Consider the following 23,663-nt stretch of genomic DNA (forward strand, 5'->3'; position numbering starts at 1 on the left):
CATTTTATCTCTGTTCAGGAAGTAGCAGCCAACCATCTAACGTCATCCCTGTGCTCCCTATAGTGCAAGGTCTTTGTCATCCTATTTAGCTAGATAGTAGGGATGTGCACGGTTATTCGAATATACGAACTGACGTTAGTATTCAAGTACTTGTGAGTATAAATGTTGGCAAAAAATAGGCCTATTTTTCACAAAGGCTTTTTCTAAATAAAATGTAAACATCCATGTTGCGTACAAGGATTTACCATTATATTTCAAATGATTAATTTAATAAAACACAACTTTTCAATATCGTTATTATGATATGCCCCATAAGAAGACCGGTAGCCTTCACGTGTAGGTTGTTTGTTGGCCAATCAAAGTGGCTCAATGTGTGGCAAGTGGAGCGCAAATTCACTAATGCTAGAAGGAATAGAATTATGTAATTAAAAGTTTGCGAAATGATGAGTAGGCTACAACGAGCAACCAACAGGTAAGCTGTTTTATCTGAATGGGATTGGGGAGAAAGCGCAGCGTTTCCTCAATTAGCTTAGCTAGCTATAGGTTGCTAGCTTAGTCAAGACAGGCACTGTTATAATGATAAATGGATGATAAATAACATTGGCTGCTACAAGTTAGGTACAGTCATGGCCAAAAGTTTTGAGAATGAAACAAATATTAATTTCCACAACGTTTGCTGCTTCAGTGTCTAGATATTTTTGTCAGATATTACTACGGAATACTGAAGTATAAATACAAGCATTTCATAAGTGTCAAAGGTTTTTATTGACAATTACATGAAGGTGATGCAGAGTCAATATTTGCAGTGTTGACCCTTTTTCTAGACCTCTGCAATCCGCCCTGGCATGCTGTCAATTAACTTCTGGGCCACATCCTGACTGATGGCAGCCCATTCTTGCATAATCAATGCTTTGGGTTTGTCAGAATTTGTGGGTTTTTGATTGACCACAAGTTCTCAATGGGATTAAGGTCTGGGGGGTTTCCTGGCCATGGACCCAAAATATCGATGTTTTGTTCCCGAGCCACTTAGTTATCACTTTTGCCTTGTGGCAAAGTGATCCATCATGCTTGAAAAGGCATTGTTCGTCACCAAACTGTTCCTGGATGGTTGGGAGAAGTTGCTCTCGGAGGATGTGTTGGTACCATTCTTTATTCATGGTTGTGTTCTTAGGCAAAATTGTGAGTGAGCCCACTCCCTTGGCTGAGAAGCAACCCCACACATGAATGGTCTCAGGATGCTTTACTGTTGGCATGACACAGGACTGATGGTAGCGCTCACCTTGTCTTCTCCGGACAAGCTTTCCAGATGCCCCAAACAATCGGAAAGGGGATTCATCAGAGAAAATGACTTTACCCCAGTCCTCAGCAGTCCAATCCCTGTACCTTTTGCAGAACATCAGTCTGCCTCACTGCGTGCAGTTGCACTCACACCTGCCGGCTGCCATTCCTGAGCAAGCACTGTTCTGGTGGTGCCCCGATCCCGCAGCTGAATCTACTTTAGGAGATGGTCCTGGCGCTTGCTGGACTTTCTTGGGCGGCCTGAAGCCTTCTTCACAACAATTGAACCGCTCTCCTTGAAGTTCTTGACGATACGATAAATGGTTGATTTAGGTGCAATCTTACTGGCAGCAATATCCTTGCCTGTGTAGCCCTTTTTGTGCAAAGCAATGATGACGGAACGTGTTTCCTTGCAGGTAACCATGTTTGACAGAGGAAGAACAATGATTCCAAGCACCACCCTCCTTTTGAAGCTTTGGGTGGTTATTCAAACTCAATCAGCATGACAGAGTGATCTCCAGCCTTGTCCTCGTCAACACTCACACCTGTGTTAATGAGAGAATCACTGACATGATGTCAAGCTGGTCCTTTTGTGGCGAGGCTGAAATGCAGTGGAAATGTTTTTTGGGGATTCAGTTCATTTGCATGGCAAAGAGGATCACTCTTCATAACATTCTGGAGTATATGCAAATTGCCATCATACAAACTGAGCCAGCAGACTTTGAAAATTAATATTTGTGTCATTCTCAAAACTGTTGGCCACGACTGTAGTCTTGGCTGTAACGTTAGCTGAGTTGCCTTGGCTAACTGAGTCTCCCTCCGTCTGCTTGCTCCCATCTCTTCGGCCCCTCCATAGCTGCAATAGAGCACCAGCGTCTCTCCCTCCTGCAGCAGTGCTCAGGTCAAACACATATTTCACAATTATTCATGATACCATTCGAATAGTGAAAGTATTTCAAACCCTCATCGCTAGTAGCTGCCTAAGTATGCTGCAGAGCTGTCTGACAATCATTTTACTAGTTATTCAAAGTACTTCAAAGTATGGCGGGCGGTATTCCGTATTTTATGATATACCGGTATTGATGCAGGGACCGGTTTGGGATTTTACTTTACCTTCTATACCGGTATTTGAATGTTTGATTTTTTAAATGTGATACGCCATGTGTAATGTCAATTTTTATAGTTTTACATCGCTACTTGAGTCATCGCTCTCCGCTCTTTCTCTCCGTGTCACTTTCCACAGACCTAGCCCCGCCCCCTGTCACTCAAGGAGCGCATCCTCAACCATGAGACACGCGATCAGTCTGCATGGTCAATGCAGCACATGCAACAAAGTTAATGACGACAATGCCGTGCTTCTTAATTAATATAAATACACTAGCGTTCTATAATGACATTATTAGTTTGTTTCTTACAGCAGCAAAGCAACGTCTTAGCAAGTTGCCCTAAATCCTGTGAGACGCTAACTGTTAGCCGCTAATAAATGTACTGAGTAAGAGCAAACGTAGCTAGCTGTTACAGCCTGATAATACCAGTGATTGGGTAGACGTAAACCATCATGTTTGCAACAGTATCTTCTAAATCAAAGAGGAATTTTCAAAGCAAGAATATGTTACCTACATGGTGTAGCTAAGAGAGAACATGCAATGTTTGCCCGTGCATATTGGGTCCCCTAGGAAACACGTATTAACACTTTAGTTCCTACCCTGTCACGAGAACTCATCCATGGCATTTTTATTTGTTGTCATCTCAAACAACACTGTATTCAGTGCCCACTATTATATTTTAACTATAGAATTAGAACTGTCATTCTATTTACATGATTCCAACAGTTTTGCTCTAATTCGCAAGTCAAATTGCATTTGTAGCATTTGGTTAAAAATAAGTCCTTGATTATTTGCACATATCATGCAGCCCTATGTGGACATTTTTTGTGTAAAAATACTTTCAAGTGCTACTTAAGTTGCTTTTTTCTTGGTATCTGTACTTTACTTGACAACTTTTACTTCACTACATTCCTAAAGAAAATACTGTGCTTTTTACTCCATACATTTTCCCTGACACCTAAAAGTACTCGTTACATTTTGAGTGCTTAGCAGGACAGGAAAATGGTCCAATTCACGCACTTGTCAAGAGAACATCCCTGGTCATCTACTGCCTCTCTGGAGGACTCGCTAAACACATTCTTTGTTGGTAAATTATGTCTGAGTGTTGGAGTGTGCCCCTGGCTATCCGTAAATAAAATGGTGCCATCTGGTTTGCTTAATATAAGAATTTTGAAATGATTTATACTTTTACTTTTAATACTTAAGTCAATTTGATCAAATTAGATTTAAAATCAAATACGTTAACTTTTACTCATGTAGTATTTTACTGGGTCACTTTTACTTTAGTAATTTTCTATTAACGTATCTTTACTTTTACTCAAGTATGACATTTGGGTACTTTTCCCACCACTGTAATTGAGTGCAGGAAATAATTATTAGTGCTGAAATATGTTTTGGTTGAATTGAACAGTATAAAACAATCAGAGTGGAGAAAGACTAATTGAATGTATGTGTTGCCACGCTAGGATCACTCACTACTCATAAAGCAAATGTAAAACTTGTATTATTCAAAAACTAAAAATACTGTGATATAATATTGTGGCTGTATCGCCTAGCCCTACTTTTAAGACTGCTTATTACCAATTACTGTTGATTACACTTTGTAGTGACAGGGTGTATTGATACACCACCCAAAGAAGGCGTCCTTCCTAATTCGGGTTCCGGAGAGGAAGGAAACTGCTCAGGGATTTCACCCTGAGGCCAATGGTGATTTATTTTAAACAGTGAGTTTAATAGCTGTAATGGGAGATAACTGAGGATAAAACATTGTAGTTACTCCACAATACTAACCTAATTGACAGAGTGAAAAGGAAGCCTGTGTAGAATAAAAATATTCCAAAACATACATCCTGTTTGCAACAAGGCACTAAAGTAATACTGCAAAAAATGTGGCAAGACAATACATTTTTGTCCTGAATACAATGTTTGGAGCATATACAATACATTACTGACTACCACTCTCCATATTTTCAAGCATAGTGGTGGCTGCATCATGTTATGTGTATGTATGCTTGTAATCGTTAAGGACTGGAGTTTTTCAGGATAAGAAAAGAAACAGAATGGAGCTAAGCACAGGCAAAATCCTAGATGCAAACCTGTTTGTGTGCTTTCCACCTGACACTGGGAGATTGGTTCACCTTTCAGCAGGACAATAATCTAAAACACAAGGCCAAATCTACATGAGTTCCTTACCAGGAAGACAGTGAATGTCCTGGAGTGGTCGAGTTACAGTTTTGGCAAGACCTGAAAATGGTTGTCTATCAATGATCAACAGCCAATTTGACAGAGCTTGAAGAATTTTGAAAATAAAAAATGGTCAAATGTTGCACAATCCATGTGTGGAAAGCTTAGAGGCTTACCCAGAAAGATTCACAGCTGTAATCGCTGCCAAAGGTGCTTCTACAAAATATTGACTCGGGGCTGCGAATACTTATGGAAATACGATTTCTGTATTTCATTTTCACAAAATGTGCAAATATTTCTAAACCGGGTTTCACTTTATCATGGGGCATTGTATGTGGTAAAAAAAATGTTTGAATTCAGGCTGTAACACAACAATGTGGAATGTCAAGGGATATAAATAGTTTCTGAAGGCTCTGCAGTTAGTTTAGCACAGAAACGTAGTAATTATGTTCAATATTTGCCTAATGAAAACTATAACTCCCTTCAGCCCAGCGTCCCACATTTGTTCTTGACTTAATTTCTCTAATTATTTGATTTATTTCTAGAGAAACTGCGCGTTGAGCTCACAAAAAACAGAAGTAAATGGAATTCAAGTAATTGAACAGGCGTCTGTCAATTAGTTATTTAATAAAACAAATGTTTGATTAATCGCTCACCACTAGTAGGGTTATGGATGAGTTGGGACCTGCCATGTTAAGTCAATCATGATGAATGAAAAAGGCTTCTCTTTTCAAACACACACACCATGGTTAAACCATTAGCAGGTCACGGGCAGGTCTTAATTGGCAGCATCTGTTCAGTGTAGCTAGTTGATCAGCTGTTGCTGTTCTCTGGTTCCTGTGACATCATCAGTAGGAGACTGGCTGCTCTGCTTGCCTGGGGCACCAGCTATACTATTTTCCTGTGACTCTCACTGACATGATAACCAAGAGGAGGGAAAGCCCTCTAGCTGCTGAGGTTAGCTTGTACACAGGACTATGGTAATTAATAATGATCATGTAGTTACAGAATGCCCTGAGTAAGTGTCCTTTTTAGGTGTGTTGACGGTTGCTAGCAGAGATGGGATAAATTCCATTGCAATTCAGGAAGTAAACAGAAAATTATGTTTACTTATTGCCTTTCCCCATGGAAAGGCAATAAATTGCTGAATTGGTTGAAATAAATGGAACACAGCCTAACCAATGTTTCTGTAGCCAAATACCAGATGTGAACCTATGTTGTCTTGTCTTTGAAGACTTTTTCTGATTTGGTCCTGGGCTGGGCTCGGTGGCTGATCCCCTTGTCAGTGGCCATCTCCTGTTACGGAGGACTCAACTCCTCCATCATTGCTGTCTCCAGGCTGTTCTTCGTGGGCTCCAGGGAGGGCCATTTACCCAACGTCCTCTGCATGATCCACGTCGAGCGCTACACCCCCATCCCAGCACTGCTCTTCAACGTAAGTGAATGACGACTTAAATGTCATGTCACACAGTGATTGATGGGGAGTGTGATGTTGTATATAGTAGCTTTACAATCCTTTTTCTCTGTAGAAATATAGGGTTTATCCTGCTGGTGTGTGTGGGCACTGTCTTTGTCTGGTTTAGGGTGGCATGTCTGATATAGGATCAGATTTCTGAAGTGTTCTGTGTCTCCTGCAGGGAGGCATGTCTCTGATCTACCTGTGCGTGAAGGACGTGTTCCAGCTCATCAACTACTTCAGCTTCAACTACTGGCTGTTCATCGGCCTCTCCATCGCCAGCCAGATATACCTCCGGTTCAAGGCTCCCAACATGCCCCGGCCCGTCAAGGTAAGGACCTTATTCACGGTTACTAAATGTCTTAATTCCTGTCAGTCATCTACTTTTCTATCAGTTATTTTGTCAACTGCTCTGAGGAATGTGAGAACATGATGGAATGCATAATTCATGTTGAGTGTCCCCCCACTTGCGCTCTCTCTCTCCCTCTTTCTCTCCCTCTCTCCAGCTCTCTCTGTTCTTCCCTATAGTGTACTGCCTATGCAGTGTGTTCCTGGTGGTAGTACCTCTCTACAGTGATACCATCAACTCTCTGGTTGGTATCGGGGTGGCTTTGTCTGGAGCTCCAGTGTACTACATCTGTATCCACCTGCCCCCCTCCTCCAGGCCTGCCTTCCTGGGCAGGATGCTCGGTGAGACTGGGCTGAAACAACCTTAAGATGTAATGAATAGAGCTGACATGATTCAACAGGAAAGATTGATTCATGGGGAATAATAGGTAGACTTTGTTTGAAGACATATACAGTGGTGCAAAAAAGTATTTAGTCAACCACCAATTGTGCAAGTTCTCCCACTTAAAAAGATGAGAGAGGCCTGTAATTTTCATCATAGGTACACTTCAACTATGACAGACAAAATGAGAAAAAAAAATCCAGAAAATCACATTGTAGGATTTTTAATGAATTTATTTGCAAATTATGGTGGAATATAAGTATTTGGTCACCTACAAACAAGCAAGATTTCTGGCTCTCACAGACCTGTAACTTCTTCTTTAAGAGGCTCCTCTGTCCTCCACTCGTTACCTGTATTAATGGTACCTGTTTGAACTTGTTATCAGTATAAAAGACACCTGTCCACAACCTCAAACAGTCACACTCCAAACTCCACTATGGCCAAGACCAAAGAGCTGTCAAAGGACACCAGAAACAAAATTGTAGACCTGCACCAGGCTGGGAAGACTGAATCTGCAATAGGTAAGCAGCTTGGTTTGAAGAAATCAACTGTGGGAGCAATTATTAGGAAATGGAAGACATACAATACCACTGATAATCTCCCTCGATCTGTGGCTCCACGCAAGATCTCACCCCATGGGGTCAAAATGATCACAAGAACGGTGAGCAAAAATCCCAGAACCACACGGGGGGACCTAGTGAATGACCTGCAGAGAGCTGAGACCAAAGTAACAAAGCCTACCATCAGTAACACACTACGCCGCCAGGGACTCAAATCCTGCAGTGCCAGACGTGTCCCCCTGCTTAAGCCAGTACATGTCCAGGCCCGTCTGAAGTTTGCTAGAGAGCATTTGGATGATCCAGAAGAAGATTGGGAGAATGTCATATGGTCAGATTAAACCAAAATAGAACTTTTTGGTAAAAACTCAACTCGACGTGTTTGGAGGACAAAGAATGCTGAGTTGCATCCAAAGAACACCATACCTACTGTGAAGCATGGGGGTGGAAACATCATGCTTTGGGGCTGTTTTTCTGCAAAGGGACCAGGACGACTGATACGTGTAAAGGAAAGAATGAATGGGGCCATGTATCGTGAGATTTTGAGTGAAAACTTCCTTCCATCAGCAAGGGCATTGAAGATGAAACGTGGCTGGGTCTTTCAGCATGACAATGATCCCAAACACACCGCCCGGGCAACGAAGGAGTGGCTTCGTAAGAAGCATTTCAAGGTCCTGGAGTGGCCTAGCCAGTCTCCAGATCTCAACCCTATAGAAAATCTTTGGAGGGAGTTGAAAGTCTGTGTTGCCCAGCAACAGCCCCAAAACATCACTGCTCTAGAAGAGATCTGCATGGAGGATTGGGCCAAAATACCAGCAACAGTGTGTGAAAACCTTGTGAAGACTTACAGAAAACGTTTGACCTCTGTCATTGCCAACAAAGGGTATATAACAAAGTATTGAGATAAACTTTTGTTATTGACCAAATAATTATTTTCCACCATAATTTGCAAATAAATTCATAAAAAATCCTACAATGTGATTTTCTAGATTTTTTTTCTCTCATTTTGTCCGTCATAGTTGAAGTGTAACTATGATGAACATTATAGGCCTCTCTCATCTTTTTAAGTGGGAGAACTTGCACAATTGGTGGCTGACTAAATACATTTTTGCCCCACTGTACATGGTGGAAAGCTATCCATTCATATCATGGTTACCTTGTGATTTTGTAATTGGGCAGCCAAATTTAGATCTACTGTAGTTGGAGGTAGGGCTGTTGCTGTGACCATATTACCCTCACACAGGCCATCATGAAGGCAGTCAAATTCAACATGACCGTTTAGTCAAGGTAATTAGGCTTCTCCAAGCGTTGATGCTGCTGATTAGTAGCCTACCAAACTGGCTAACTTCCTGGTACTCAGCACTCCATTGTCCCTCTAATCAATCTGACATCAATGCAAATGTTTTCGAAAATCTAATCAAACACTTCATGAGAGCCCATGAGCTCATGTTGCCCAACATTTCTATAGGCTTTGTAATTGCTTGAGAAAACAGAGTGATGGCTTCTACTAAACAGAGGATCCCATCAGCTCTCTATAGGCTATAGGCCTACTATATTTATTTCTCAACTTTCCTAATATTCAGCACATTATTTATCTTTACAACAGGAGTATAGCTACCTGGCTGGCATGAAAATAAACCACGGCAAAAGCGTCCTCCATTCGCTGTTTAAGTGCATAGATGACATGTCTTTTTTTCGCTGACACGATTTTGAGACGGGTGCTTGATAATTTCCCATTCTAAATCAAAACAAATTTCACGTATATGTAAAGAGGAGATTAAATCAAACATAGTCTGATGGGTGACAATATTAGCCTATTGTGAATTATCACTTGTGAATGACAAGAAACAATGCCTTTTATTTTTGCGACCTTTTTAGAATCGTAGTCGCACACACTAAAGAGACCAAATAACTTCTTAAAATTAAGCACATTAATCTGCTTTACAAGGGGCGTAGAGCTTAACTGGCATACATAAGCATCGCGTGAATTTCAAGTTTGGGGAACATCATTTTCACCATAAAAATGCACCTTTATAATAAAAACATTACATGCATAATTGCATTTGCGGTCACTTTTGATACTGGTGTTTTGCCGTTAAGGAACATTCGCGTTTACAACCTACTACCATGAGTGCATTGCTGCGCTTATAATTTGAAGAAATAGCATGACAGTTTATGAACATTTTAAGCTAAACGTTTTGATATTTTGCATCAGCCGTGTTGCGTGAACTTTTTTTGATGCTAGTGGTTTTATTGATTTGGGATCTATCGCATCGCACAACTGGCACAGACTGGAATATTTATTTCTCACACAGAATAGGTTGACTTTTGTACTATGGGGGATAGTAGATACATAGGCTAGTGCTTTTGCTGTTGGTAAGGTAAATGTGGACAGTTCTTCCAGTATCTTCGATATGCACCTCGGGAATAGGATAAAGACGCACGCATTTGCGCCCCGGATGTGTCTGTCTTTACTTGTAGTCTGTGAAAGACCCGATCACGTGATGTGCAATGCGATTGAGCGGTGCTCGCAGCGCTCGGGCCAAAGGCACAGCGGCCACTGGCCGCAGAAGGGAATGCCGCCGTAAAATTCAAGGCATTATCAAGTGCTTGTAAAATTGTGAATGAAAGAGTGATGTAGTGTGTACAGCCTGCACTAAAAACAAAACAGAGCTCATGCCTTTCAAGCAACTTTATTCAAATCAAATCTAAACATATAGCCCAACGTTTGAAGAATAACGTGTTGCATTAATTACTCTAAATGAAGCATATAGGAATACAAGTCAATGGTGTGCTTTAGGACCCAGCGGACTCCTCCCACTTCTAAAACCAAATTTGCGCTCCTGGGAATACCCATTTCTTTGTTAACTGATCAACACAGAATAGCCGCATGTGTGCACTCCCACGAATCATTTGGATAAAATATCCTTTATATTTTTATTCAGCTTTGTTCAATTGTATTCTTCATACTATAAAATAATGCCACATAATTCTAAGCAAATCGTTTCTGCTAAATGAACTAGTTTGGCATAGCCAGATCAGGACCTAACATAACAACAACTCAGAGTATGCTATTCTGTTCTTCTGAAATAGACGACATTTTCTTTATATCATGTTTCTTTAGACCTGTCTAAAATAAATAAATGATTTATTGTGTAAGTGTAGGCTATATTACATGGATTTATAAGACCTCGGAACAACTACATGTTAAAAAGGTCTGCATCAGTGGCTTGTAGGGAAGCCAGTAGATACTAAATATGTTGGTTAATTAACAGTCAACCATGAGAACGACTGTTATTTTCTTGACAATCACTGGCTGGTTGGGGGCACTAAAAGTTGTAACACTTTGCTCTGGGGAGCTGTGCTTGGATTTGACACTTCCTGGTTCTATTTCCTTTCCCCAGATGCGATCTCCCTGAACACCCAGAAGCTGTGTCTGTGCTGTGTGGCCTCACGTGACCTAGACCTGGACAACATCCCTGAGGAGAAGCTGGAGTGAGGGATGAAAGGAGGTGTGGAGGGATGGAGGTAGATACTGAGCCAAAGGTGGAAACAGGCAGACCACAATCACAGCTACACTCCTTCTGTGCCAATGATGAACATTTGTTTTGAATTAATTTTTTGCCAGGACTTTATTATGAATAATGTGTGACTTGCTTGTCCTATGGGACTGTACAGTGTGTGTGTGTTCAGTGCTGAGGAAAGCCACTTTCTAGTGCCGGTGGACTCTGACAACCACATGCATGCAGCACAATGTAGTTCACTCCTACTGGTTACACCTATGGAGACGATCAACCATGGGAGTTTAACCATTTAACAACGCAAGAATATCAAATGGAGATTTGAACAGGCCCTACTGACCATTTAGGAGGAGTAGGTTTTCATCAGCAGGACCTACTGAATAAAGCTAGTGGAAAATTGATATTTTTTTTAATATTAAATTAGTTATTTGTTTTGAAAGATGGAAGTGTCAGTCAAAGATGCCCATTCTGACCATACTTGCACTAGGCCAGGTGGTGTGTGTGCACAAACTGCCTGTCTGATTGTTTACTTGTCATTGAAGATTTCTCCAACTTAGTGGCTGTCAAGTGACTGACTCATGTACTATATGGAAACTGCCATGGGTTGAGCCGTTATGGCATCAAAGTAATGTTTATTGGTGAAGCTGACAGACGGTGAATTTTTATTTTATTTTACCTTTATTTAACTAGAGAAGTCGATTTAAGAACAAATTCTTATTTTCAATGATGGCCTGAACAACAGAGCTTTACCTTGTCAGCTCGGGGTTTCGATCTTGCAACCTTTCGGTTACTAGTCCAGCGCTCTAACCACTAGGCTACCTGCTGCCCCAGAAGAACAAAGTGGTCCATATTCTGTGACCACTTTGTAATGTCCTTTTTTTATATTCTTTATTCCTCTCTACCAAACCAAGCTAAGAGATTGTCTCTGACACATGCTCATTCTCATAAGAATAGATTGCATTTTCTCTTTACTGCGTTATTTCTCACCATTAATCTGTCAGATGATAGCAATTTAGTTACTGTTGCCGATTGCCCAATTTTGGCCTCACATGGATGCTATCATTCTATTGGCCTTGCACACCATGGCACACACAGGATATGTTACAAGATCACCAGTTACTGACATTGTTACAGCTGTTACCATGGTTGCCCTATTGATGTCCAGAAAGGAACATGTAGGCCTGTAGATGACATTGACTTGTAGCCTATGCCCTTATTACACCAAGCTGGCTCTCTAAGACAGCGTTGACATCACCAGCAGTGACACGTTAACAGCACTTACTGAATTTTGTGCTTGATTTTAAGATGTTACATTTACTGACGTTTTCATTTCAAACCATAAGCCTATCTGAAGAACCAAATGGACAGTTGCTGACGTAGACGTGGAAAATGTAGAAAGGATATGTTTCCAATAATATACAGAGGACTGGTCTCAATGTTTTTATTTTATTTTTTTGTATAAAAAAAATATACCCATGAGATGGCGATCCTATTCATGACCTCTCTGCCATAGACTTGCCATGGTGTCATGCATGTCTTGCTCTCTATTGTTATTTTTTTATAGACCTAGAAATCCAACAACATGAATTTGGTAGGATTCAATGCCGTAAATATGCACATTCATGCAATTTGGATGAACATTTGATGCAGCTTGCAGGATTAGAGGAATGCAACATCTCCTTTACAATGCAATTCATTGAGAAGCCCGATCAAATATTAAATCTACTGGCTGAGACATATTTGATTTCTATGCACCATCTAGTGGTAGTTTTATGAACTTCAGGTTGTTGAGAGCAAGTCAATGTTGTGGATCACTGTACTCTGGGCACTAGCATCCAAAAGTTGTTGTTCTGAATGCGCTGTTTCTTATTGGTGTATGCATGTATCTTGTCATTGGAAATTTGCTTTAAAGGGGCAATCAGCAGTTTTAACTATAACAATGTGGCGCAGTGGTCTAAGGCACTGCATCTCAGTGCTAAAAGTATCACTACAGACACCCTGGTTCGAATCCAGACTGTATCTCAACCGGCCGTGATTGGGAGTCCCATAGGGTGGTGCACAATTAGCCCAGCGCATTCTGGGTTTGGCCCTGTAGGCTGTCATTGTAAATAAGAATTTGTTCTTAACTGACTTGCCGAGTTAAATAAAATGGGTGCTCCTGCCCCTGTTTTGGTAAAAAGCTGAGGGAGAAATATAGCCACTCAAATTCATAGACGGTGCTATGGATGCAAGGACTGACCATCCATGATATCAAAATGACAGTCTTAACCATTTTGAGGCCGTTTGTTTACATTTACTTTGTTTACAAACAAAATGTAAGCTTTTTCTCGGTTCTGATGGTGAAAGTCAGTTGAACTAAGCTCATCAGGCATTTATAATTTATATTCTTCAAGAATCAATGGGTACATATCATTCATTTATAAGTCCAAAAATCGATGTAGCAACTGCATATTGACCCTTTTTAATAAATTATCTAATTCCATCCAAAGCTGTTTACCAAGTCCTTTCACCTGTCAATCAAATCAATTTGTTTGCATTACATGAACTGAATGTGAAACAGAAACATTTCCATGGATGTGTGACTGCCATGTGAATGTTTTTGGAGTTTTTTTTTTGGTCACTTTTTATAGTTCTCAGTGGTCAGGTGTACATTTTTGAAATTGTAATAATTTAGCAGATGCTGTTTCAGAGTGACTGAAATTAGCAATTAGGGATAGGTGCCTTGCACATCGACAGATTTTTCACCTATAAAGCACATAAATCCATTTTTACATTTGGGAATTATTCTGGCCAGGTTATGGCAGAGCCAATATGGACTGTGGTCGACCCGTGTTACTCGCTTTATCAATGTCACCCTTGGTGATATCGCTTTATAAATGTCACCCTTGGTGATATCGCTTTATCAATGTCACCCTTGGTGATATCGCTTTATCAATGTCACCTTTGGTGATATCACTTTATCAATGTCACCCTTGGTGATATCACTATCTTCAACTGCTGTTGGTTCACTTTCTGCAATCATTTTTACTCTACATTACTGCATAACTATGGATTCCAAAGTACTGGTGACATTTTAACAAATTAACTCATTAACTTCAATCTGTCCATCCACGTGACTGAAATAGACATTTCCTACCGTCTTTCCTAATTCACAGGATCTGTACAGGTATGTGTATAGCATGTTACTTTACAAATCAAAGGTTTAACTTCACAATGAGTGACTAGGTCCATCACTATACATTACAGAACAACAGGCATTTCTGTTTCAATCTTTAGTAGGAATATTATATTTGGGTGTCTGAACTTGCTAAATAAAATATCTCCCACAGGGGAAATCAGTGGTGTGTACGTTTCTCTTGTTGTTCTTATAAGTGTATTATATGCAGCCAGAGTATGGTTTTCACTTGTGCCTTTTGTAAATGTGTTGTCTGCCAGACCAAATGTAGGCCATTTTTTATATTGTTGTGCGGCCTTCTATGGCTGCGTTTCGCCAGACAGCCCATTTCGGATCCTTTTTCACCAATTGGACTTTTGACCAATCCGATCAGCTTCTTTAAAAAAAAGTTTTTTTTGCAGTATTGTGCTGCCTGTGTAAACACAGCCTAGGAAGATATATGATGTGGGCGTGTTAGCCTGGTTCCACATCGCTTTGTGCAGTCCTGCCAGCGGCTATAGAACCAGGCTATAGTGGTGTCCTTGACATTGTTTCTCTCATACCAAGAAGAGGATCTTTGTAATGACTGTTATTTTGTTTATCTGCAACATCTTTACTGTCCAAATGTTAATAAAAAGCTGTGCACAGAGGACACATGGGCCTCTACCTCTATTTCCACCACCCATCACTTCATCCTTCAGAACATTTCAGTAACATGTTCTTATTCCACAATCCCCCATGTTGTCATGTTACAGTCTTGACATTCATTCCTATGTTGCGGGTTGTGTCCATTGACGGTTAAGTTCTAGTCTCTCCTAGAAGTTGTTCCATAATGGTGTTGATGTATACATGTTAACGGTTGTCATTCCAGTCTGACTGTCTGCTTTGTTCCATTTTGTATTTGTTTACAGCGCTGCATATTATGGTTTAGAAAGATTCAGATGTGTGAAGTGGAATTAAAATGGAATGAAGACAAGTCTGAGTCATATTTTAGACTTGAGTCTAAACAGAAACTATAAGGTGTTTTAATATGGAGACCGCGTGTACATTTTTGTCATTTAGCAGACGCTTTCATCCAGAGAAACTAGTTAAGTGCCTTGCTCAAGGGTACACCGGCAGATATTTCACCTAGTCAGCTCAGGGATTCGAACCATCGACCTTTGAGCATGGTGATATTATGCTGAACAAAAATATAAATGTGACATGTAAAGTGTTGGTTTCATGAGCTAAAATATAATATTCCAGACATTTTCCATACGCACAAAAAACGTGTTTCTCTAATTTTGAGCTCAAATTTAGTTACTTCCCTGTTTGTGAGCGTTTCTCTTTTGCCAAGATAATCCATCAATGATCATTACACAGGTGCACCTTGTGCTGGGGGACAAAAGGCCACTAAAATGTGCAGTTTTGTCACACAACACAATGCCACCGATGTCTCAAGTTTAAGGTAGTGTGGAATTTGCTTGCTGACTACAGGAATGTCATCCAGAGCTGGGGCCAGGAGATTGAATGTTAATTTCTCTACCATAAGCCGTCAACATAGTTTTAGAGAATTTGGCAGTATGTCCAACCAGCCTCACAACCGTGGACCACGTGTTACCACGCCAGCCCAGGATCTCCACATCCGAATTCTTCACCTGTGGGGTCGTCTGAGCTGATTACTGTGGGTTTGCATCATCGAAGAATTTCTGCACAAACTGTCAGAAACCGTCTCTGTGACGCTCATCTGTGTGCTTGTCGTCCTCACCAGAGTCTTGCCCTGGTTGCAGTTTGGCATCATAACCAACTTAAGTGGGGAAATGCTAACCTTCGATGGCTTCTGGCACGCTAGAGAAGTGTGCTCTTCACTAATGAATCCCAGTTTCAACTGTACCGGGGAGACGGCGTGTATGGTGTCGTGTGGGCAAGCAGTTTGCTGATGTCAACGTTGTGAATAGAGTGCCCCATGGTGGGGTTATGGTATGGGCAGACATAAGCTATGGACAACGTACACAATTGCATTTTATCGATGACAATTTGAATGCACAGAGATACTGTGACGAGATCCTGAGGCTCATTGTCGTGCCATTCATCCGCTTCCATCACCTCGTTTCAGTATGGTAATGCACGGCCCCATGTACCTAGGATCTGTACACAATTCCTGGAAAATGAAAACCTGTTTCAGTGTGCTTTCCACCCGACACTGGGAGATTAATTCACCTTTCAGCAGGACAATAACCTAGAACCAAGGCCAAATATACACTGGAGTTACTTACCAAGAAGACAGTGAATGTTCCTGAGCGGCTGAGTTACAGTTTTGACTTAAATCTACTTCAAGACCTGAAAATGGTTGTCTAGCAATGATCAACAACCAATTTGACAGAGCTTGAAGAATTTGGAATTTAAAAATGGTCAATGTTGCACAATCCATGCGTGGAAAGCTCTTAGAGGCTTACCCAGAAAGCTATAATCGCTGCCAAAGGTCCTTCTACAGAGTACTGAATCGGGTGTGAATACTTTTATGTAAATGAGATACTGTATTTATTTTTCAATAAATTTGCTAAAAATTTCGGATTTTTCTTTTTTTCCCCACTTTGTCATTATGGGTTATTGTGTGTAGATGGGTGAGAATTATTATTTTTTTTATCCATTTGAAATCAGGCTGTAACACAACAAAATGTGAAAAAAGTCAAGGTGTGTGAATAGTTTGAGTGCATTGTACTGTAGTATACATAACAACAACTGAGAGGATTGTCCACTAGAGATCTCTAAGCAAGCACATGATGGATTAGATGGCAAAATTAATGTCAAGTCATCTGTTGGGATTCAGCCAACTGAAGATGATCTTTGTTTATAAAGTGAGGACAATGCAGTAGGCCCTATATATTATGGCCTTGTGTTGAGTCAGGTAGTCTGTGTATGTGACCGTTTCTTGTCCTCACCCCTCCCTTCTGGTCCGGACCGGAGCGGATTACGTTTCAGCAGGGTGTGTACTCCTGTCCTTGTCTCAGATGCAGCCCGTTGATAGGTGCCTGGGCCTGGGGAGTGTGTTTTTTTGTGTGTGTGTCTGTGTGTCCCTGAGCCTTCCGCACAGCCCAGGGAGTTTGGTTCCACAGACTCATGCATTAAAGATAAAGCTGAGAGAAAGAAGGGGGAGAGATGATCCACACCATCACAGTGTTCTCACTAGACTCTGGTAGAGCCAGGACTGGCTGTAAACAAACAGACCGACCCAGCTAGTCTGACTTGAGATCCATAGGAACTTCATATCCTGTCCAGGGACAGGCCCAGAGCTGGGCCACTACAGCCCAAGGATGAGCTCCTGTCTCGGGGACAAGGCAGATGGTGGATGACTCGTGCCACAGCACACTGCTGGCACCAGGCCATGGAACTGTCTCGGCGGCTGCACTGGATCCGTAACCGGCCCTGGAGGGCCCGGGCCCGCCACAGGGAGTTCAACAGTGAGTAGTGTGTGTTTGCGTTTGTCTATTTGGCCTAAGTCTATGGTCTTTGAGAGTTGAGAAAGGCTTTTTGCTGCCTGTTTAATATGCACTGTGTAATGGAGAAGCATGCAGAGGAAGTCATTAGCCAGTCAGTCGGCACATTGAGCGCTGTAGTTGGAGATATAGTGCTGTGAAATAGCCTAGTTCTGAAAACCGTTGCAGTCAGGAATTACATTCAATGTTAATGGGTGTGCCCAGAAGCCTCTTATGGATCAGAGTTCATAGCTTATATATTCTGTCAAGGAGCCTTGTACGAGATATAAACCTATCCATTAGATGTCCTCTGAGGGCTGGAGATTGAGCAATGTTGTGGTGTAGTCTGCTGTCTTACATAATGGAAGCACAGTGAGAGGTCCTTTATATAGGCAACATGGCTGGTGTTCTTTGTTCCTACCTTCCTCTCAGCCCCCCCCCCTCCTCAAACTGGACTGTTGTTGGACATGTTTATATGTACTGTTGGTCATCCATCCATGTTGAGTGTGTCTTTATTCTACCTTTTCTCCTTCACATAAATACAAAGAGATACTTTCATGCTATGTTTATTGTTTACATACCTGTGTGTACGGCTATATGCATGCATTCATTTGTGTGTTTTATATGCTGCTCTAGAAGAGTGTGGAGATGGCAGTGGAACATCTTACATTGAGCCTCTGTTGGAGGGAGGAGGTATAACTGACCTTGAGCCTCTCTGCTGGAGGGAGGAGATAGAACTGGCCTTGAGGCTCTCTGCTGGAGGGAGGAGGTAGAAGGTAGAACTGACCTTGAGCCTCTCTGCTGAAGGGAGGAGGTAGAACTGACATTGAGCCTCTGTGGAGGGAGGAGGTAGAACTGACCTTGAGCCTCTGCTGGAGGGAGGAGGTAGAACTGACCTTGAGCCTCTCTGCTGGAGGGAGGAGGAGGTAGAACTGACCTTGAGCCTCTCTGTTGGAGGGAGGAGGTAGAACTGACCTTGAGCCTCTCTGGAGGGAGGAGGTAGAACTGACCTTGAGCCTCTCTGTTGGAGTGAGGAGGTAGAACTGACCCTGAGCCTCTCTGGAGGGAGGAGGTAGAACTGACCCTGAGCCTCTGTGGAGGGAGGAGGTAGAACTGACCCTGAGCCTCTGTGGAGGGAGGAGGTAGAACTGACCTTGAGCCTCTCTGTTGGAGGGAGGAGGTAGAACTGACCTTGGGCCTCTCTGTTGGAGGGAGGAGGAGGTAGAACTGACCTTGAGCCTCTGCTGGAGGGAGGAGGTAGAACTGACCTTGAGCCTCTGCTGGAGGGAGGAGGTAGAACTGACCTTGAGCCTCTCTGCTGGAGGGAGGAGGAGGTAGAACTGACCTTGAGCCTCTCTGTTGGAGGGAGGAGGTAGAACTGACCTTGAGCCTCTCTGGAGGGAGGAGGTAGAACTGACCTTGAGCCTCTCTGTTGGAGTGAGGAGGTAGAACTGACCTTGGGCCTCTCTGTTGGAGGGAGGAGGAGGTAGAACTGACCTTGGGCCTCTCTGTTGGAGGGAGGAGGAGGTAGAACTGACCTTGAGCCTCTCTGTTGGGGGGAGGAGGAGGTAGAACTGACCTTGAGCCTCTCTGTTGGAGGGAGGAGGTAGAACTGACCCTGAGCCTCTCTGGAGGGAGGAGGTAGAACTGACCCTGAGCCTCTCTGGAGGGAGGAGGTAGAACTGACCTTGAGCCTCTCTGTTGGAGGGAGGAGGTAGAACTGACCTTGGGCCTCTCTGTTGGAGGGAGGAGGAGGTAGAACTGACCTTGAGCCTCTGCTGGAGGGAGGAGGTAGAACTGACCTTGAGCCTCTGCTGGAGGGAGGAGGTAGAACTGACCTTGAGCCTCTCTGCTGGAGGGAGGAGGTAGAACTGACCTTGAGCCTCTCTGCTGGAGGGAGGAGGAGGTAGAACTGACCTTGAGCCTCTCTGTTGGAGGGAGGAGGTAGAACTGACCTTGAGCCTCTCTGTTGGAGGGAGGAGGTAGAACTGACCTTGAGCCTCTCTGTTGGAGGGAGGAGGTAGAACTGACCTTGAGCCTCTCTGCTGGAGGGAGGAAGTAGAACTGAAGGGGAGTCTGGGATCAGCTCACACGGCCAGCTGATTGGCTTTGGCTGCTGATTGGTGTGTGCTGTGACTGGGTGTGGAACAGATCCACAAAGAGCAGTGATATCTATCACTTCAACAACCTCCACCATGGGGGGCAATGTCACTTCAACAACCTCCACCATGGGGGGCGAGGCCACTTCAACAACTTCCACCATGGGGGGCGATGTCACTTCAACAACATCCACCATGGGGGGCAATGTCACTTCAACAACCTCCACCATGGGGGACGATGTCACTTCAACAACCTCCACCATGGGGGGCAATGTCACTTCAACAACCTCCACCATGGGGGGGCAATGTCACTTCAACAACCTCCACCATGGGGGGAAATGTCACTTCAAAAACTTCCACCATGGGGGGCAATGTCACTTCAACAACTTCCACCATGGGGGGCAATGTCACTTCAACAACTTCTACCATGGGGCTAGATGTCACTTCAACAACTTCCACCATGGGGGGCGATGTCACTTCAACAACTTCCACCATGGGGCTAAATGTCACTTCAACAACCTTCACCATGGGGCTAGATGTCACTTCAACAACCTTCACCATGGTGGGCGATGTCACTTCAACAACCTCCACCATGGGGGGCGATGTCACTTCAACAACCTCCACCATGGGGGGCAATGTCACTTCAACAACTTCCACCATGGGGGGCGATGTCACTTCAACAACTTCCACCATGGGGGGCGATGTCACTTCAACAACTTCCACCATGGGGGGCGATGTCACTTCAACAACCTCCACCATGGGGGGCAATGTCACTTCAACAACTTCCACCATGGGGGGCGATGTCACTTCAACAACTTCCACCATGGGGGGCGATGTCACTTCAACAACTTCCACCATGGGGGGGCGATGTCACTTCAACAACTTCCACCATGGGGGGCGATGTCACTTCAACAACTTCCACCATGGGGGGCGATGTCACTTCAACAACCTCCACCATGGGGGGCGATGTCACTTCAACAACCTCCACCATGGGGGGCAATGTCACTTCAACAACCTCCACCATGGGGGGCAATGTCACTTCAACAACCTCCACCATGGGGGGCAATGTCACTTCAACAACCTCCACCATGGGGGGCAATGTCACTTCAACAACCTCCACCATAGGGGGTGATGTCACTTCAACAACCTCCCCCACGGGGGGGCAATGTCACTTCAACAACCTCCACCATGGGGCTAGATATCACTTCAACAACCTCCACCATGGGGGGCAATGTCACTTCAACAACTTCCACCATGGGGGGCAATGTCACTTCAACAACCTCCACCATGGGGCTAGATGTCACTTCAACAACTGCCACCATGGGGGGCGATGTCACTTCAACAACCTCCACCATGGGGGGCAATGTCACTTCAACAACCTCCACCATGGGGGGCGATGTCACTTCAACAACCTCCACCATGATGGGCGATGTCACTTCAACAACCTCCACCATGGGGGGCAATGTCACTTCAACAACCTCCACCATGATGGGCAATGTCACTTCAACAACCTCCACCATGGGGGGCAATGTCACTTCAACAACCTCCACCATGGGGGGCAATGTCACTTCAACAACCTCCACCATGGGGGGCGATGTCACTTCAACAACCTCCACCATAGGGGGTGATGTCACTTCAACAACCTCCCCCATGGGGGGGCAATGTCACTTCAACAACCTCCACCATGGGGCTAGATGTCACTTCAACAACCTCCACCATGGGGGGCAATGTCACTTCAACAACTTCCACCATGGGGGGCAATGTCACTTCAACAACCTCCACCATGGGGCTAGATGTCACTTCAACAACTGCCACCATGGGGGGCGATGTCACTTCAACAACCTCCACCATGGGGGGCAATGTCACTTCAACAACCTCCACTATGGGGGGCAATGTCACTTCAACAACCTCCACCATGATGGGCGATGTCACTTCAACAACCTCCACCATGGGGGGCAATGTCACTTCAACAACTTCCACCATGGGGGGCGATGTCACTTCAACAACCTCCACCATGGGGGGCAATGTCACTTCAACAACTTCCACCATGGGGGGCGATGTCACTTCAACAACCCCAACCATGGGAGGCAATGTCACTTCAACAACTGCCACCATGGGGGGCGATGTCACTTCAACAACCTCCACTCAGAGACATCAGGCTGCGGGACATGCTCTGCTCGGGATAGAAGTTACCCTCAAAGGTCTAGGATCAGTTTACCTACCCCATATCTTAATATTAAAGCCACAATCAATGGTAATTTAAGCTAAAATGATATAACATTGATTCTTGAATAATAAACCTTGTAAATGCCCTATGAGCTTCGTACAGCTGACAGTAACTGTTTGTGCCAGGTTAGTCAGTGAGAGTCATTATGCAAGCAGACCCCTCGATGAAACAAATATCATCTTGAAGCTTAAGGCCGTTGGACTGAGACTCGCTGTCAGTGTCTGTCAGTGTCTGTCAGGGTCAGTCAGGGTCAGTCAGTGTCTGTCAGTGTCTGTCAGGGTCTGTCTGTCAGTGTCTGTCAGGGTCAGTCAGGGTCAGTCAGTGTCTGTCAGGGTCTGTCAGTGTCTGTCAGGGTCAGTCAGGGTCAGTCAGTGTCTGTCAGTGTCTGTCAGCGTCTGTCAGGGTCAGTCAGGGTCTGTCTGTCAGTGTCTGTCAGTGTCTGTCAGGGTCTGTCTGTCAGGGTCAGTCAGTGTCTGTCTGTCAGTGTCTGTCAGGGTCAGTCAGTGTCTGTCAGGGTCAGTCAGTGTCTGTCAGGGTCAGTCAGTGTCTGTCAGTGTCTGTCAGTGTCTGTCTGTCAGTGTCTGTCAGTGTCTGTCTGTCAGTGTCTGTCAGGGTCTGTCTGTCAGTGTCTGTCAGGGTCAGTCAGTGTCTGTCAGGGTCAGTCAGTGTCTGTCAGGGTCAGTCAGTGTCTGTCAGGGTCAGTCAGTGTCTGTCAGGGTCAGTCAGGGTCTGTCTGTCAGTGTCTGTCAGTGTCTGTCAGGGTCTGTCTGTCAGGGTCAGTCAGTGTCTGTCAGGGTCTGTCAGTGTCTGTCAGTGTCTGTCAGGGTCAGTCAGTGTCTGTCAGGGTCAGTCAGTGTCTGTCAGGGTCAGTCAGTGTCTGTCAGGGTCTGTCAGGGTCAGTCAGTGTCTGTCAGGGTCAGTCAGTGTCTGTCAGGGTCTGTCAGGGTCAGTCAGTGTCTGTCAGTGTCTGTCAGGGTCTGTCTGTCAGTGTCTGTCAGGGTCAGTCAGTGTCTGTCAGGGTCAGTCAGTGTCTGTCAGGGTCTGTCAGGGTCAGTCAGTGTCTGTCAGGGACAGTCAGTGCCTGTCAGTGTCTGTCAGGGTCTGTCAGTGTCTGTCAGGGTCTGTCAGGGTCAGTCAGTGTCTGTCAGTGTCTGTCAGGGTCTGTCTGTCAGTGTCTGTCAGGGTCAGTCAGTGTCTGTCAGGGTCAGTCAGTGTCTGTCATGGTCAGTCAGTGTCTGTCAGGGTCTGTCTGTCAGGGTCTGTCAGGGTCTGTCTGTCAGTGTCTGTCAGGGTCTGTCAGTCAGTGTCTGTCAGGGTCAGTCAGGGTCAGTCAGTGTCTGTCAGGGTCAGTCAGTGTCTGTCAGGGTCAGTCAGTGTCTGTCAGTGTCTGTCAGTGTCTGTCAGGGTCAGTCAGGGTCAGTCAGTGTCTGTCAGGGTCAGTCAGTGTCTGTCAGGGTCAGTCTGTCAGTGTCTGTCAGGGTCAGTCAGTGTCTGTCAGGGTCAGTCAGTGTCTGTCAGGGTCAGTCAGTGTCTGTCAGGGTCAGTCAGGGTCTGTCTGTCAGTGTCTGTCAGGGTCTGTCTGTCAGTGTCTGTCAGGGTCAGTCAGTGTCTGTGAGGGTCAGTCAGTGTCTGTCAGGGTCTGTCTGTCAGTGTCTGTCAGGGTCTGTCAGTCAGTGTCTGTCAGGGTCTGTCAGTCAGTGTCTGTCAGGGTCAGTCAGTGTCTGTCAGGGTCAGTCAGTGTCTGTCAGGGTCAGTCAGTGTCTGTCAGGGTCAGTCAGGGTCAGTCAGTGTCTGTCAGGGTCAGTCAGTGTCTGTCAGGGTCAGTCAGGGTCTGTCAGGGTCAGTCAGGGTCTGTCAGGGTCAGTCAGTGTCTGTCAGGGTCAGTCAGTGTCTGTC

At 44.3% G+C, this 23,663-nt stretch overlaps 2 protein-coding genes across 3 annotated transcripts in view; both read left to right on the plus strand.

The window, feature by feature from the left end:
- LOC139373699 (Y+L amino acid transporter 2-like) overlaps nt 1-14,170 on the plus strand; it is a 32,374-nt gene extending 18,204 nt beyond the window's left edge. For both annotated transcript variants that reach the window (XM_071114573.1, XM_071114574.1), the window contains 4 exons: nt 5,803-6,003; nt 6,206-6,355; nt 6,531-6,714; nt 10,716-14,170. In XM_071114573.1, coding sequence (XP_070970674.1) covers nt 5,803-6,003; nt 6,206-6,355; nt 6,531-6,714; nt 10,716-10,810 — 630 coding nt within the window. In that variant the 3' untranslated portion in view covers nt 10,811-14,170. The remainder of the gene's footprint in view (nt 1-5,802; nt 6,004-6,205; nt 6,356-6,530; nt 6,715-10,715) is intronic.
- A 2,868-nt stretch (nt 14,171-17,038) lies between these two features.
- LOC139373694 (rho family-interacting cell polarization regulator 2-like) overlaps nt 17,039-23,663 on the plus strand; it is a 154,158-nt gene continuing 147,533 nt past the window's right edge. The window contains exon 1 of the mRNA XM_071114548.1: nt 17,039-17,426. Within this exon, the coding sequence (XP_070970649.1) occupies nt 17,315-17,426 (112 nt within the window). The 5' untranslated portion in view covers nt 17,039-17,314. The remainder of the gene's footprint in view (nt 17,427-23,663) is intronic.

The sequence above is a fragment of the Oncorhynchus clarkii genome, chromosome 18 (assembly GCF_045791955.1).
Source record: "Oncorhynchus clarkii lewisi isolate Uvic-CL-2024 chromosome 18, UVic_Ocla_1.0, whole genome shotgun sequence".
Classification (NCBI taxonomy): Eukaryota; Metazoa; Chordata; class Actinopteri; order Salmoniformes; family Salmonidae; genus Oncorhynchus; species Oncorhynchus clarkii.